The 15,763-nt window shown below is 62.6% G+C and overlaps 2 protein-coding genes across 9 annotated transcripts in view; one reads left to right on the forward strand and one right to left on the reverse strand.

Moving 5' to 3' along the window:
- Positions 1-9,231, forward strand: part of SMG6 (SMG6 nonsense mediated mRNA decay factor) — a 200,673-nt gene extending 191,442 nt beyond the window's left edge. For 6 of the 7 annotated variants that reach the window (XM_086359686.1, XM_086359690.1, XM_086359688.1 and 3 more), the window contains 4 exons: positions 816-969; positions 3,830-4,041; positions 4,288-4,369; positions 7,526-9,231. In XM_086359686.1, coding sequence (XP_086215812.1) covers positions 816-969; positions 3,830-4,041; positions 4,288-4,369; positions 7,526-7,656 — 579 coding nt within the window. In that variant the 3' untranslated portion in view covers positions 7,657-9,231. The remainder of the gene's footprint in view (positions 1-815; positions 970-3,829; positions 4,042-4,287; positions 4,370-7,525) is intronic. The other variant, XM_086359697.1, reaches the window with a different exon arrangement.
- A 151-nt stretch (positions 9,232-9,382) lies between these two features.
- On the reverse strand, positions 9,383-14,376 carry HIC1 (HIC ZBTB transcriptional repressor 1). 2 transcript variants are annotated; one of them, XM_086359723.1, is made up of 2 exons: positions 13,864-14,376; positions 9,383-12,391 (listed from the first exon to the last, which is right to left on the reverse strand). In XM_086359723.1, the coding sequence occupies exons 1-2, from the start codon at positions 14,303-14,305 to the stop codon at positions 10,227-10,229; spliced, it is 2,607 nt and encodes an 868-aa protein (XP_086215849.1). In that variant the 5' UTR covers positions 14,306-14,376; the 3' UTR covers positions 9,383-10,226. The 2 variants fall into 2 exon arrangements, with proteins under 2 accessions (XP_086215849.1, XP_086215850.1); XM_086359724.1 differs by lacking the exon at positions 13,864-14,376 and adding an exon at positions 12,733-12,906.
- Positions 14,377-15,763: the final 1,387 nt, after the last annotated feature.

The raw sequence follows: 15,763 nt of genomic DNA on the forward strand, positions 1-15,763 counted from the left end.
CGTAGGAGACACGCTGACTCTACTGCGGAAATTCAGCTTGAACTGGTAAACATGCTGGGCGCTCAGACTCCCGATACCACGTATATTATTTGCTGAGCCACAAAAGCGAGTTGACTTGAAGTCCACCTAAAGAAAAACACCAAGTAAACAAACAGTATAGACTGTGCAGAGTTGTGGCAAAGCAGCGCGGGTGGAACACAGACGACCCCCACTTAGGGAGCACCTGGCTGGTCCGGGGAAGACGGTCTTCATTCTCCTCAGTCCAGATGGCATTCTCTACAGACATGTGACTTGGGATGTCATCCGTCCCGCTGTGTGAACTCCTGCCACTCTGGGAGACATTGGTGTCGATTATTAGTTGTCAGCATCGCTTTTTTTGCATAGGTTTTGAGGTGGTTCTTTTTTTTTTTCTCTCTTAACGACATAGTGAAGTAAGTGGAAATGACAGATTCTGTCTGAGTATATGTGTATGTCTAAAGTATCTAGATTAAGAAGTACCTCCTGTATTCTCAGTAACGTGTGTGAAACCACCCTCAGGCACCTTGTTGATTTTTAGCCCCAGGTCTTCCTTTCAGAGCCCCGTTATTTTGAATGCCATCAGGGTCCCTTCTCAGTCCCACACGGGGTTTTAGTCACACCCTGTTCCCCAAGCCATTTGGTCTCCGTGGGTTTGTCTTGGGCTGGCCCCACGGGGTCTGGCTGTCCGTCTGGAGCGGGGGGTGAGGCTGAGGAGACAGGGAGCTGACGCACACGGTAGTCAGGGACTGGGCTCACCCGCCACTGGCCTGCTCATCCACCACTCTGTGTCCCCGTAGGCTGTCCTGGAGGACCAGAGTCACGTGCGGCAGATGGAGCTCGAAATCAGACCCTTGTTCCTCGTACCAGATACCAATGGCTTCATTGACCACCTGGCCAGCCTGGCACAGCTACTGGAGAGCAGGAACTACATCCTGGTGGTGCCCCTCATCGGTGAGTCAGGGCCGGGCCCACCCTGCACATGCGCAGCGAGACCCCTCTGCATGCACGCGCCGCAGCCCCGGGGCCCAGCAGGCAGAGCCCTGCCGTGTGTGTAAGACGGGATTTGCAGGGAAGTTGGGAATGCGTGGGGCAAGGGAGACTGTTTAATAATCAAAGCAGTTCGAATTATTATGGCTGATCCGTGGCTTAAACTGCTTGAGCAAATGGACTCCTGTGTCCCAGCAACCAGAGGCTGCCCGAGCCCAGCCCTTGTTTTTATCCTTATAAAGCTCGCAGTAAAACAGCAAAGCTGGTTCCCGTTATTGGTAAACACTCAGCCCTGGCAGATAACGGCAGTGCTGCTGGGTGGTCTGGCAGGGAGGCTGGGAGGATTTTGAAGTGGTTAGATGCCTTTGGTCTGATGGGCTCGTAGCTTTTCACGATCATTCTGTTGGTTCGAGGTAGCGTTCTTCTGGCCAGTGTCACCCTAAGGCCAGGCCAATGGAGGCCCTCCAGCGCAAGCCCGTGGCTCCCGCCTGTGGATTCCTGCCACTTGGGCCCTCACCACTGTCTGGTCGCTGTTTGTTGGTACAGGGTCAGCATCTCAGGGCCGGCTCGCGCGCTTCCACCCTCAGGCCGGAGGAGCCCAGCTGGGCCATCTCCAGGGACTGTCTAAGGCACCCTGGTCCTCGGAGCCCTGTGGTGGGTCGGCTTCAGGAGGGGCCCCGGGCTTCTGTCTGTACAACTCACACAGCTGCTAGTGCTGAGAGCTGTCCTCTGGAGGGAGGGGGTCTGGGAGACGACTGGGAAGCCAGGGCTGCTTAATGTCCCCTCTCAGCAGCCACTTGGAGCAAGTTTGGAAGCCCTGGCTTCTGGACGGTCTGCCAGACTGGCCGTGTGCCTGCCAAGCCACCTCTGACATCCATGCCAAGATGTTCCATTGGGCCTCCCCTCCCAGTCCCCAGTGTCTTAGTGCCAGATGAGGGTGGAAACAAAGGGCAGGAAACATCCGCCCCTGCAGAGGCTCTAGAACCCTGGGGGGTTGTGGGAAACACGTTAGCACCACCTGAGAATGTTGGCACTGAAGCGGCCCTCGGCCCGCCTCCACCCTCCCTGTCTTCCTTCCCCCTCCCCATGTGGCCTGGCCAGAGCCTCTTCAGCCCAGGCCCTGAGACCCACAGGAAGGTTTTCTGTTCTTCAGAAGTAGAGCAGCTTGTCTGCCCGGGGCCGAGCCAGACCCTCGTGTTGCTGTACCCACCCCTCTGCCTTCACCGGGTCCCGGGTGGGGCAGCTTTCAGGAGAGCAAGTCCCCGTGCTCTCCTGCCCAGGAGATTTTCAGGAGTAAGAAAGTGAGTTGGCTGCTCTTTGCTGGATGGTCAGGAAATGGGGTAACTGAGAGAGGCGGCCACGTCTCAGGTTGCTCATCTAAGTCTTGGAAGGAGCCTCAGACACCACCCCAGCCCGACGAGTTCTTGGTCACCAGCACTGATGGGGCCCACCATGTGCTCAGTCTCCTTGTTTCCGAGGGGGCCCATGAAAGGCAGAGCAGCAGCCCTTGGCCTTGGCGAGCTTATGGGCCAGTGGGGGAAGCCAGATTATGTGGGGAGGGAACAAATATATAAGGGGACCCAGAGGAGATGGCAGCTATAGAATAGTCAGCCCCCAGGGGCACCGGGAAATGCCAGCTCTCTCACGGGAGGGTGGGCCCCTGCCCTGTGCCCAGAGCACAGAGAGTTAAGCCGACAGCCTCCCCGCTTGTCTCTTGTGCTCTTTAACCTGCTCCATGCTCCTTAGGCCTGACCCCAGCGTCGAGAAGCCCCGCCTGGTGCAGAAGCACAAACAAGCTTCCCCTTTGAAGCCTGTTTAGTTTGGAAGCAGGAAAGAAGATTTTGGGATAGAATACTAGTTTTTCACGTTTGATGTTCTGTTTGGTGTACCATACACTCAGCCACCACTACTCCGCAGCCTCAGCCATCCGTTGTGTGGACGCTGCAGCTTCAGGTTGCTGAAGGCATGGGTGTGTGTGTGTGTGTGTGTTCGTGTTCCTACATGGGCCCTTTCCAGAAAGTGTCTCTGAATACCCAGACAGTGAGTGCCAGGCTCACCATGGAACAGCGTGCTCACACCGACTCCCCGAGCCATGAATCACTGTGCTGAGGAGAGGCCTCAGACCCCAAACTCTCCCGGAGCCCCCAAGGAGTGCATATTTCCCACTTGACCTCAGGCTCTTGGCTGGAATTTTGGAAAGAATCTTCACCAGAAAATGAAGCCGTGTCCCAGACACATAGGCAGGCAGACACACACACACACACACACACACACACACACACACACACACGTGCAGTATCAGAGGAGGTAGAAGTGCCAAGGGGATGGTTCAGGGGACCAGCAGGGTTCCTGCATGTGAGGCCATGACCCCACTTCCCACCCCGTGACCTCCCCGCGCTCTGCCAGGGGCAGGCATAGAACAGCTGGGGGCCCGGGCGGATGAGGGAGGGTGCCCCTCTCCCTCTAGCTGCTGAATACCCCTGCCTCTCCTGAGGGACCCTCTCGATTTGATTCTATAACTGAGGAATGCGATGGAGGGGCCAGGTTTCTTCCTCTGAATACAGCAGCTCCAGAAAATCCTGTCAATTCCTCCCAGGAGAAGGGTGGGGCCCAGGGGAAGAGGCAGGAAAAGGAGAGAACACTTGGAACATCGAAGGCACTTCTTGCCCTCCAAGGGCCCCCGGTTTCATGGGAAGACTCTTGTGGGGCCACGTGGCCTCCAGGGTCGGGTAGGAGCTGCCTGAGAAAGCAAGGCCTCGGGTGCAGACAGACAAGACAGACGTGATTGCTGAGGCTGATTCCTTGTGGGACTGTGTCTCCTCAGTGATCAATGAGCTGGATGGCCTGGCCAAGGGGCAGGAGACAGACCACCGGGCCGGGGGCTATGCCCGCGTGGTGCAGGAAAAGGCCCGAAAGTCCATTGAGTTTCTCGAGCGGCGATTCGAGAGTCGGGACTCTTGCCTGCGGGCCCTGACCAGCCGTGGCAATGAACTCGAATCCATCGCCTTCCGCAGCGAGGACATCACTGGCCAGCTGGTGAGACCCAAGGCAAAACGGGAGCACTCGAGCCAGCCTTCAGAACAGGGGAGGGAGGGGCTCGAGGCAGGCCCCCCAGCCTGGGCCTCCTGCCCCCAGGGGGCAGCTGCCATCGAGGCCCAGGAGGGGGTTCCTTGTCCCCTGGGTAACTCTCAGCACAGTGGGACCTGGCCAAGCAGGGCCAGGGCGTGGATGGGCGGGACACTGAGATGTGACCCCAGTGGCACTCACCCTGTCTTCCTCCAGGGTAACAATGATGACCTGATCCTCTCCTGCTGCCTCCACTACTGTAAAGACAAGGCAAAGGACTTCATGCCCACCAACAAAGGTAGTGCTCTCCCTCCGCCTGGGGACCTTCCCTTCCCTCCCTACCTTGTCCTACCTGCCTCAGACCTAGGTCCCTTCCCTGACTCTGGCCTGGGAAGTGTAAAAATCAGGAATGAGGCCTGATACAAGCCTGAGGCCAGCCCAGTTCCCCCCTACACACACACACACCACCCCGTGCTGGAAGTCAGACCCCCCCCCGACTCCCCCAGCCTCAGGTGGACCCTCAGCCAGCTAAGGACGGGCCTCTCCCAGGAAGCTGGGCTTCAGGCAGTGAACTTTCCTGCTCTGCAAGCATCCATTTCCTTTCTTGGGTCCTCAGTGAGTTCTCTGACAGCAAGAATGTCTTTATGATTCACTGTAGCTTATTCCGGCCATGGTCTCCTGAGCCCAGCCCTCTGCCGCTCTGAGGACAGTCCCCAGCGGTCCCTAGGGCCCCACCTCCCTGTCCTTGGTCGTGCTCACCCTCTCAATTCATCTGTGAACGTTTACCCTGTATCAGGCCGGGCTGGAAGTACTTCCCCAGCTAGTAGTCGTCCTTTTCATCCTGTCTCTCTGGCTGTGTGACAGAGCACTTTGGAGGCAGGTGAGACCTTGCAGACGGAGCCCTCAGCCTGGTTTTCAAAACCCTTTTGGTGAGCAGAAGCCCGTCGGGGAGTCAGAGACTCTCTTCAGGGTGCTTGAGCACCTTACCCTCATCCCAGAACCGTCTCTTGCCTGAGCTGGCCTCTGAGAGTCAGTGAGGCTCAGGTGTTCTGCTCCTGGCTCCCAGGACTCCAGACATTTCTTCTGGAAGGAATTCCTAGGCTCTCCTAGCTCAGCGTCATCTGCACAGCTGATAATTCCCACCTCTTGGTTTCTGTCTGCATGTGTGCAGCCTTCTTGTCCTCTTCTCTGCGTTGAGGTCGCCCAGCCCATCTCTGCTCGCTTCCCCATCCTGCTGCCCGGCGGGCCCAGGACTGCCTTCCCTCCAGCCTCCTCCCGCCGCTTCAGCGCCGCCCACGCCACCCACGGCCCTGTACCTGAGGCGGGTGACGCGCCCACAGCTGCTGTTCCTCAGAGGGGCCTTGCTACGTGATGGGCCTGCACCGTCCCTAAGGGGCGGATCCAGAGCATCCCAGTGCCAAAGAGGAGCCCAGCTGAGCCCTGCAGAGGGGTGGGGCTCTGCTCCCAGGCAGCTTCCTGGAGGGGCACCTTCTGAGGGCAAGGTCAGCCGGACTGCAGAAGGCCTTGTTGGGAAGTACGGTTCAGATACCGCTGTGGCCCCACCCAGCCTCAGAGCTGTTTCTTTCTCAGCAGAGACACATTTTGGCTTTGGCCCTAGTCTCCCCACCCCCCACTTCACCCCCAACAGCCTACAGGAACCCATTGGCATCCTGGGGACCGCCCCTATCAGAATTACATCAGCAACGGCTGGTGTAATCAAACCCCATTTGTCAGTGTGAATTCTTAGCAGATTAACTTGTCAGATTCACAGAGAAACCATCACCAAATGTTTATGTGTAAACGATGTTGAATTTTAAAATCATGTGGATTATGGCGGATGGGGCCTGACAGGATGACAGTCTCTGGTTTCTAACAAAGTGAAGTTACCAGTGTCAAAACAGAGGATGTTTATTGTTCAAAATGTCTCAAAGTATCCACAGAAACCCCTGCAGACCCCTGCCAGCAACGCCGGGCCTCGGTTGGCCGCTGGGAGGCCTGGGACTCGCCTGGTCTGAGTCCCAGCGCGGGAGCAGTGGGGCGGTGGACAGACCCGGGCCGCCCGCTGCGAGCCCCACAGGGCACTGCCCGTCACCCCGCCCCACCCACACCCCCCTGAGCCGCTGGGCGTCTCAGAGCATCTCCTCTCCCCACGGCCGCCTTCCTCACCCTCTCAGTCCGCCACGGCTGTTCACCTCCCACCACAGCCTCCTTCCGCTGCTCCCCTTCTCTCACGACCATCAACCCTGCGAGCCTCTCCTCTGTCTTCCCCCAGACTCCTCCCAAGGCTGACAGCCAGCTCGCAGCCTCCCTGCCTGGAGCTGGCAAGCCTGAAACTGCTCAGGTCCGACACGGCTATTTGCAGTCCCCCAGCCCCGCCAGGCCCCCGTGGTCAGGAATCCCTGCGGGACATTTCCTGGGCCTCACTGCCTGCCTGCCTGGGGATGAGGAGTGGACCTGCCACTCAGGGGGCCTTAGCGGGGTTGGGGGTGTCACTTGTGAGAGTCCTTGGCCCCAGTTTAAATTCTCCCCCATACATTAGTATTAAAAAGTTAAGGAATTGGGGAGAAAGACATCCTGCTTAAAAAAGTCATCTAAAAAGAATGAAGGCGCTTTGTTTGTGCTGACATAGAAAGATCTTTAGAATTTCAGTGAAGTAAGTATGGCTAGTATGACTGAAACATTACAAGAGAAAAAGCTTATGTGACAAGTATCTATACTTGTAAATGGGCATAAAGAAACCTGGAAACATACACAGCTTACCCTGGGACAAGACAGAGACATAAGGAAGCTCACGGGGAGGACAATCAACTTGACCTTCCTTGTTCTGTGCTTAAAAGGTTTATACTACAGACAAGGATTACTTTTATTTACTGGTGGGAATCTTTGGGCTCTAGCCTCAGGGCCACCTTGGCTGGCCTCTGTCAGGGGACCCTTGCCCTCCTCTCCTCAGAGCTAGCACCCCTCCTCACATCCTGGGAGCCCTGGGTACATTTCATGTTCCATCTTGCACTTCCTACTTCTGAATACTTCAAGCATCAGGCTGCTGGCCTTCGGGCAGGCAAGATAATGCAGAAGAGAGTCTTATGAGCCCAGAACTAGCCCTGCAGTCAGAAGGGACAGGAGGCTGCTTCTCCTGCCTCAGCTCAGAGTCCTGAGAAGAGGGGTCTGCAGAGACTGGCGGGCTGGGGGGCTCGCAGGGCACGAGGCAGCCCAGTCCTGTGCAGGGGGCAGGGGTGCATAACAGAAGGCCAGCCCCGGCCCATGACGGCCCTCCCTCAGCCTGCAGGGGAGGGGCGCCCTCTGCTCCTGGTTTGTGTGAGGGAAAGACCCTGTGGGAGGGCCAAGAAATGGTTGGCCTTGAGCCCCCCGGACCGCTTTCCCCTGCAGGAGAGGGGAGGCAGCCAGGGCCTCCGCGTCCTGCCCTCTGAGTCCCTGTGCTCTCTCATGCCCACAGAGGAGCCCATCCGGCTGCTGAGGGAGGTGGTGCTGTTGACAGATGACCGGAACCTGCGTGTGAAGGCGCTGACCAGGAACGTGCCTGTGCGGGACATCCCGGCCTTCCTCACGTGGGCCCAGGTGGGCTGAGGGGGCGCAGCCGCCCCCCACGGAAGCGCTCCTGAGAAGGCCGCCAGGCGCCCGGTGTAGCACAGACGACGCCCACGCGCCTGAGCCACCAATCCACCCAGACAATAAACCATCCTCTTCCAACCCACGCCGTGGCCGTGCTGTGGGGGAGCTGCTCCTCACAGAGCCCCTCCTAAGGGTGGGCGGAAGTGCTGGGACCCTCCTCGGCTGCCAGGATTTAGCAGGGAGGTGGCTGGCTGCAGCGACGGCAGGCGGGCAAACCAGATGGGCCGCCCCATGCCCAGCCTTTCTCCCTCCCCCTGTCCAGATCAAGGGCCGGCAGAAGGCCTCTTAGCCCGGAGATGCAGCCACTTTCTCAGCTGGAGATGGCGCAGGGCAGGGTTAGCATTTCCATCAGATGCAGGTGAAACCATGGGTCCCCTCAGTCTTCAGAAGCCCTGACCCGAAAGTGTCCAAGAGGCCTTGGTCATGCCATGAGGAGAGTACCCAGGAGGTCTGTCTCCCTGATGCCTGGATGACCCCAGGGACTCCATTTGGGTTCTGAGCACCAACCATGTGCTGAACTGCAGCCCTAGGCCCTCAGCTCTTCTCCCGCCGCCCCGCTGCTCTTCTCCCTGCCCTGCCGCCTGGGTCCCCTGTGCTTGGCCACCTGCTCTCCCCTCAGTTGGTCATGGGTCTGTAGGGAAGGCCCCTCTGCTCTCTCAGGCCCATGCCCCCTGGGTTGCCTTTGCCTGCTCCCTCTCTCCTCAATGGCTTTCCTTTTGCTCTCTTCCTGCTTCACAAAATTTCTTGCCAACTCCCCCTCCCTCTCTCCCTCCTGAACCATCCCCCTTCTCCCCCCCTTTCTAGTCCTTCCTTCTCACCTTCCTGGCCCCTCAGTCCCTTGCTGTGGAGCTTCTCTGACTCTTTCTTCTGTGGTACCTGTGGCAGGAACCTAATGTAGCTTTCCTGCCCCTGAGCTCCTTTCCCAGGCCCCTGTGCTCTGAGAAATGCTCAGACTAGTCTGAGGGTAGGGCAGGCCAGTGCCCACGAGGAGCATTGCCTGACCTGGGGTTTGCACCCCATTTCTAGCTCTGCCCTGGAAGGTGCAGGGGCCCTCTGGCTATGCTTGGAGTTTTTGTTGCTTCTAGCTGGCACCTGTGTTCAGTCTCCCTCCAGAGGCTTCCTACCAGGACTGTGTTCTCCCAAGCCAGGGACAGGGCTGGAGGAAGACTTAGGGGAAGACAGGGTTTGGAGACGAAGCCAGGAGTCAGTTTTAATGGGACCAGTGGGGAAGTCCCCCAGAGGCCCCTGACTGACTACACAGCCTGCCCAGACGGTGGGAACAAGGCAGTGCCCTCCCCGAAGCCCAAGACTATGCCAGAAAGATGGGGAGCAGGAGAGCCACAGCCAGTGATTTGAGGATACAGGGCTCAAAAGACTGGGCTTTGGGATATAGGGTCCCTGGCCTCTCCTTTGAGATCCCTTCTCCAGGATGAAGGTTAATGACATGGGTGGGAGACCCCCATCCCTCCTTTCTGTTCCATTTGCAGCCCTGGTTTTGTTTCCTGAATAAATTTTTAGTTATAAAACATACTGGAGCTGTTGCTGACCTGTCTGTGGGGCTGGGGAGGGAAGGTCCAAGCCACTGCACCTGTCTGAGGGTGCTGCTTCTGGCCCCAGCACCCACCCCCGTGTGCCCCACCCAGCTCCTCCTGCAGGGCAAAGAGAGCCGCTGGGTCCAGGGTCCTTGGTTACTGCTTTATTGCTGTTTGGTTCGAGTATAGAAAATGGAAGCGGCTCTGGAAGAGCCTGTGTACAAGGTAGGAAATATACAAACGAGGAGGGAGCTAAAGAGACCACGTTCCAGCCCAGCCCAGCCTGGGCTCAGGGTGGGGGGCCGCCCAGGGCGCATGCAATAAATATGGTCCGGGGCCCCAGGGAAGGGAGGGGGGACCACCGCGGGAGTGGGAGACCGGGTAGGCCAGGGCCATCTCAGCCCTCTGACTCCAGAGGGCGGGAAAGGTTAGCCCTGGGGCTAGTGCCACTTGTGCAAAATGAGGAACTTCACATTATCCGTCCCGGGGCGGGCGGGGGCTGGGGCGGGGGGGCCCTCCGGCCGGCTCAGTCCCCTCCCCGCTCCCCAGCTCTGCCCGACGCTCCGACCCCAGCGGGGAGATTCACAGTGAGAATGGGTGTGGTCGCAAGGGCCGGAGGTAGGGCTGGGAGCGCCCCAACAGTGGCACCCCTCCCCCCCAGGAGCAGCACGGAGCCGGGAGGTGGGGGCCAAAGAACCACAGGAAGAGGCGGAGAAGGGCCCGGGGTCTCCTTTGGTCAAAGCTGATATCAAAAATATAAATCTCCCTTCCCCCAACCCACCCCCGTCCCGGGGTTTCCTCCCCCACCCCCACCCCCACCCCCGGGCTAAGGCACAAAGCAGTGAGGCCAGGTGAGGCCGCCGCCCCTGCGGCGACGCTGCCGAGGCTGCTACTGTCGTCCGGGCGCGGGGAGGTGGGGGGGCACCCGCCTGCTGGTGGCCGCCGCCGCCGCCTGGGGGCGCGGGCCGGGGCCACACGGAGGGCAGAGGCGCACTAGGTGGGAGAGAAACGGTCGATGGTTCGGCCGTCGGGGCCGGCGGCCAGGTGCGCGCCCTGGCTCAGCACCTCGGCCGCCTTGTCGGGGCTGAGGCCCAGCTCCGCGGTGAACTTGGCCAGCGGGTAGAGGCTCTCGAGCGCCACCTTGGGGTCGTGCAGGAAGTGCGTGGTCTGAGCCAGCAGCTCGGCCGCAGCCGCCTTGTCCTGCTGCTTCAGGCTGAGCTGTTCGGCCGTGAGGCGCGCCACTGCAAAGACGCCCTCGGGGAAATCGAGCTTGCCCTTGCCGTCGGGGCCCGGGACGCCGGGGAGCCCCCCCAGCCCCGCCAGCGCCCCGGCCGCGCCGGCCGCGCCGCCCACAGCGTGCATCTTCATGTGACTGATGAGGTTGCGCTGCTGGGCGAACTTGCCGCCGCACACCTGGCACTCATAGGGCTTCTCGCCCGAGTGGATGCGCATGTGCTCGGTGAGGCGGTACTGGCGCGTGAAGCGCATGCCGCACGCGTCGCACGCGAAGGGCTTGAGGCCCAGGTGGCTGCGCATGTGGCGCGTCATGGTCCCGCGCTGCGTGAACTTCTTCCCGCAGATGGTGCAGGGGTAGGGCCGCGTCAGCCAGTGGGTCTTCTCGTGCTGCCGCAGCGTGGCCGGGTCCTTGTAGCTCTTGTCGCACGACGCGCAGCGGTACGGCCGCAGCAGCTCGCCCAGGCCCCCCGGGGCCCCGGCCACCTTGTCCCCACCGCCTCCAAAAGGGGGCCCGAGGCCGGCGGCCCCCGCGGCCACCTCCGCTGCCTCGGCCCGGCCGTACAGCGCCTCCTCCTCCTCCACGTGCGCCTCCACGTGCGCGTTCAGCTGCTCCGAGCTGGGGAAGCCCTTTCCGCACGGGATGCAAACGTACAGGTTGTCGCCGAAGCTCTCGGGCTCTCCGTAGGCCAGGTGCGGGCACGGGTAGCCCTCGAGGTGGCCGCCGGGCGGGCTGGGGTCCTCACTGCTGCCCGTCTCCTCACTGCTGCTCTTGTAGTCGTCGCCGTCGCCGCCAGCGCCAGGCCCGTCCAAGCTGCCCGCGTAGCGCGGCGGCGGCGCCAGGCCGAGCGGAGGCCCCCCGGGCGAGGCCGAGGGGTCTCCGCCGCGCTCCTCGCAGCGTTCGCTGGGGGAGCCGCGCTCGCGGCCCAGCTCGTCGCCGTAGCTGCCCAGGCCTGGCTCGTGCTTCATCCAGCGGTAGAGGAGGCTGGGCCCGTCGGGGCGGCCGGGGGGCTCGGATCCCGGGCTGCCGCCGCCACCTCGGAACGGATCCGGAGGCGGTCCGGCCTCCTCCAGCTTCTGGAAGGGCAGCGGCGGCAACGGTGGCAGGGTGAGTGGTGGCTCCTTGTAGGCGGCGGGGCCGGCGCTGGGAGGGCTGTCTGGGCGTGGGGGCAGCTCTCGCTCCCCCGGCGGTCGCTCGGGAGGCGCGGAGCCCGGCGGGCTTTTCTTTGACAGGTCCAGGCCGCAGAGCGGGGAGCAGCGGCGCTCCGGGGCGCAGAGCGCGGTGGCCGGGCCGGGGCCCGAGGCGTACAGCTCGGCGCAGTGCGTGTTCACAGCGGCCTCGGGGCCCGACGGCGGCTCGGCGGTGGGCGGCGGCGGAGGCCCGGCCGGGGAGGAGTAGCAGGCCTGGATGACGGGCGTGGCGGCCCGCAGGCCCCGGCCCGGCCTCCCGTAGGGTGCGTAGCCGCCGCCGCCGCCGCCGCCGCCCCGCAGGTGGCAGTACTTGCCGTGGCGCTTGAGGCGTTTCTTGCACAGCGCCACGAGGTCGGGGATCTGCAGGTAGCTGGCGGCGGCCAGCACGGCGCCCAGGCTCGGCTCGGCTCCCGGGGCCACGGCAGCCGCCGCCGCAGCCTCCGCGCCATCCGCCAGGCGGCCGGTGTAGATGAAGTCCAGCACCAGGCGGAACACGGCCGGGCTCACCATGTCATGGTCCAGGTTGAGCAGGTTGTCGTGCACCACCAGGGACTTGAGGTAGGCGCTGCTGGCCGCCAGCACGTTCTTGTGCGCGCGGAAGAGGGCGTTCTGCACCACGATGATCACGTCGCACAAGAAGCCCTTGGTGCGCTGGTTGTTGAGCTGCAGCAGCAGCTGCCTGGAGTGGCCGGGCGCCTCCATCGTGTCCAGCATCGTCTGCCCAGCACACTCTCCTGCGGGGACACACACCGGCTGGGTCAGAGCCGCACCGAGCCCTGGCTGCCTGCACCCAGCCCGGCGCTTCTCCCCTGCACTTCCCCTTCCCCTCAGCTGGGCAGGGGCAGGGGCATGGAGCACGGCGGCCTGGACACGGGCGGAGAATCCGCGGCCTCCAAGAGTGGGCGCCTGGGCCGGCCGGCCTGGACCAAAGGAAGGAGCCGAGACCGGCCGGCGCAGAGGAGGCCAGGCTGGCCGGCACCCCCAGGCCCGGATGCAGCCGGGCACTCTGCCTGGGTTCTGGGGGCTTCCGAGGAGAAAACTGTCCCGGCGAAGCGACCCTTGTGGAAACAGTTACCCGATTTGAGGAAAATGTCCGCTTCAGGAAAAGTCATTCAGGGCTGAGAAGTTTGCCCAAGTGGGATACAAGGGAGCCGAGTGAAAAAGCGCCTCCCGCCTCCAGAGAAGTTGCCCCAGTTGGGGGAAGAGGTCCGGAGGAGGGCAACGCGGTGCCCGCCGTGGCGCCGCCCTGGCCGGGGGCTGTCAGACCCTCGGCTGGGGCCCCGGGCGGCGGCCGTGGCGCGGGAAGCGGAGGCAGCGGCTGCCGTGGCGGGCAGAGCACGAAGGCCGGCCCGGCGCGGGGAGGGCGTTATATCGGGGCAGGAGGCTGAGGCAGGAAGCAGGTGGGGGGGAGGGGGGAGCCACGCAGCTCCCAGGGGAGGGAGGGGGCAGCGCCCCGGGCGGGCACGGCGCACAGCCGGCTGCGGCCCTGACCCTGGCCTGCGCCCCACCCGCGTCCCGGCCCCGGCCTCGGCCTCCGCTCTGCATTCGCGGGCCCGGCGCCTCCCTCCCCGGCTCCCCTCGGCCCCTTCTCCACGGGAACTCCGCCGCCCCAAACTTGGGGAAAAGTTTCCCAACTTCAGACAGGCCGGGAGGAGCGCGCCAGCCCCAGTCCCTCGGCTCCCAGCTTTTCCTCTCGGCCCCCAATTTCGGCTGCCAAGCGGCCGCTGGGCCTGAACTGAACCCTGAGCTCCCCGGCCGTCCGCTCGCCCGCCCGACCCCATTCGCTGCCTGGTCCCCAGGGCCTCGCGCGCGGCCCGTTACCTGCGGCCACAGCCCGGCCGGGCTTCCCTCCCCGCGGCGGTGGCAGCTCCTAGTCGGCGCCCCACCCGCCCCGCTGCCAGGCGCCGCGCTGTGCCAGGGCAGCGCCCCTGCCAGCCCCGCCCGCCAGCTCCCCTTCCCTTCCCTTCCCCTCGCCTCTCCAGCCCATGTGCGGGCAGAGCCGGTCCCGGGCCGCTGACCCCGCCGTGAACCCGGCGCAGAGCAGCGGCCCGGCGGTCCTGAGTCCTCTAGGGGTGACACCCGGAGCCCTGAACGCCAGCCGCGTTGGGGGCTCCCGCGCCGGAGGATGCGCCCCAGGCGGCCAGAGCGCGAGGACCGGACTGTTCGGGTCCCCTGTCCCTCCCCGGTCCCCAGCCCTAGGACCCACCTGGGGGGCATGTCGGAAGCCCCGGGCCCGGCTGCCGGCGGATCCAGGGGGGGACGTGGCTGCGCTGCGCTGCCCTCCGCCCGCCGGGCCCCCGGTCGGTCTGTCCTGCTGGTCCGTCCTCCCCGCGTCCTGGTCGCGTCTCTGCCCCGCCGCGCTTTCCGCACACTCTTATCTGGAGCGGCCCGGGCCGGCGGGCGCTGCTGCAGCTATGGCGCCACCTCGCGGTCGTGCGGTACTTTGCGCGGCACAGCCACGGCCTCCTTCCTGCGCACCTGGGATGGAGGCTCGCAGATGACGAACTGGACCCAGGAGGGGGGCCTGTTCTCAGATTCAGCCTTCCAGATGTGCCCACCTGGAGTCCCCAGCCCCGGACCTGCAAGCCCCACAGAAATCGGGGTTTTGAGCTGAATGTTCCTGTGTACATACTTCTAAATTCTGACATTGCTCCAATTCAGAAAAGTCCGGTCTTCAAGGAAGGGGCAGTGGAAGGGAGGAGGCTTCGGAAATCCTAAGGAAGAAGATAGACAAGCTCTTAAGGGGCTCTCATTAGATATCGCTGGATGGCACTGTCCATTTGTACACCGGCCCCCCAATACACCCAACCTCACTCAGCCACGTGGGATAGGTATGCACAGAATAGACCCATTTGCACCCAGACCCTCTCCAGGCATTGACACCCGTGAGCGCTCATGTTCGCAGACACACACCTGTCCCCTTCCGGAGTCCAAGAACCGGCTTTCTGTCATATTCAGGGTACTGCCATATAGAGCCCTCCATGACCCGGGCAGAGGTGGTACCCAAAACCTCACCCTGAACTCGCAGACCTCTACAGGGACCCCAGGAAAGGTGACTGGAAATGGCTGGACAGCACCTCTTTGGGGTCCCACAGAAGCGACCCAAGCCCCCAGATTTCCCGTGTGAGCTGTGTTGAGGGACGACCAGCTTGAGCGACCTCGTCGAGAGAAAAGTCACAGGAGGGCCTGCAGCCCGGGATCCCCACAAGGTCCTGCACCCCACGTGAAGGTCCAATTCTTGCAGATGACGCCCCCTCTAGGAGGGAGGGGACCCGGCGCTGGAGCGCGGGGGCTTGCACAGCTAACTCCGGAAGTGTCCCCGTGCCGCCCCAGCACATCAGGCCGGCAGCCAGCGCCTGTGCGGCTGAGTGGGCCTCCGCAGCCCACGCTCCGCCTCTTCCCCGCACCTCCTGACCCCCGCCCACACGTGGAGGGTAGGAGTGGGTCCCCAAGAACGCCTGCAGCTTCTGATTGGCTGCGCCTCCCTCAGCCGCCGAGCGCGAGAGGCTGGGGCGCAGAGTTACCATAGTAACCGATGAGGTTCGCCCAGATCGCGTCTCTCCGAGGCCTTGGAAAGCTTAGCAACCGCGCAGGGCCGCTGGGCCGTGGGGGCCGCGTTCACCAATCTCCCCCGGCTCCGCGCCATCCTCCGCCCCCATGCCCCCGCCAGAGGTAGTGGCTGAGTCATTCATTGAGGGGCCGCCGGCGCGGCCACCCGCGGTCCCAGACACCAAGGTCTCGGGCGCCCCCCAGAGGCTCCCTTCCCTCAACAGTCAGAAGGCGGCTCCTGGTCCCCACGGGTTCTTCTGACACCCATTGCGTCCCGAGTCTTTACCCTGTTTCCACTCTGTGCTCTGGGTACATCTGATCACAGTCCTCTTTCCGGTCTCCCTAACCCCTGTCCTAGGGTGCTCACTAGGGAAATAGTGAGGTTCCAAGAATGAAAATGGTGGGCTCCGGAGCCGAGAGCCTCCAGGGGAGGTGGACATCCACTGACATCTTGGCGGAGGGATGTGCTGCCACACTGAGGTGGAAAAGTGTATAGAGTACTGGGCAGGGAGGCAGCTCTCAGATCTGGGCTTTGATGGATGAATAGGAGTTCTCCC

Source organism: Bos grunniens, chromosome 19 (assembly GCF_055505025.1).
Source record: "Bos grunniens cultivar Pamir isolate PY7600 chromosome 19, Bosgru_T2T1.0, whole genome shotgun sequence".
Classification (NCBI taxonomy): Eukaryota; Metazoa; Chordata; class Mammalia; order Artiodactyla; family Bovidae; genus Bos; species Bos grunniens.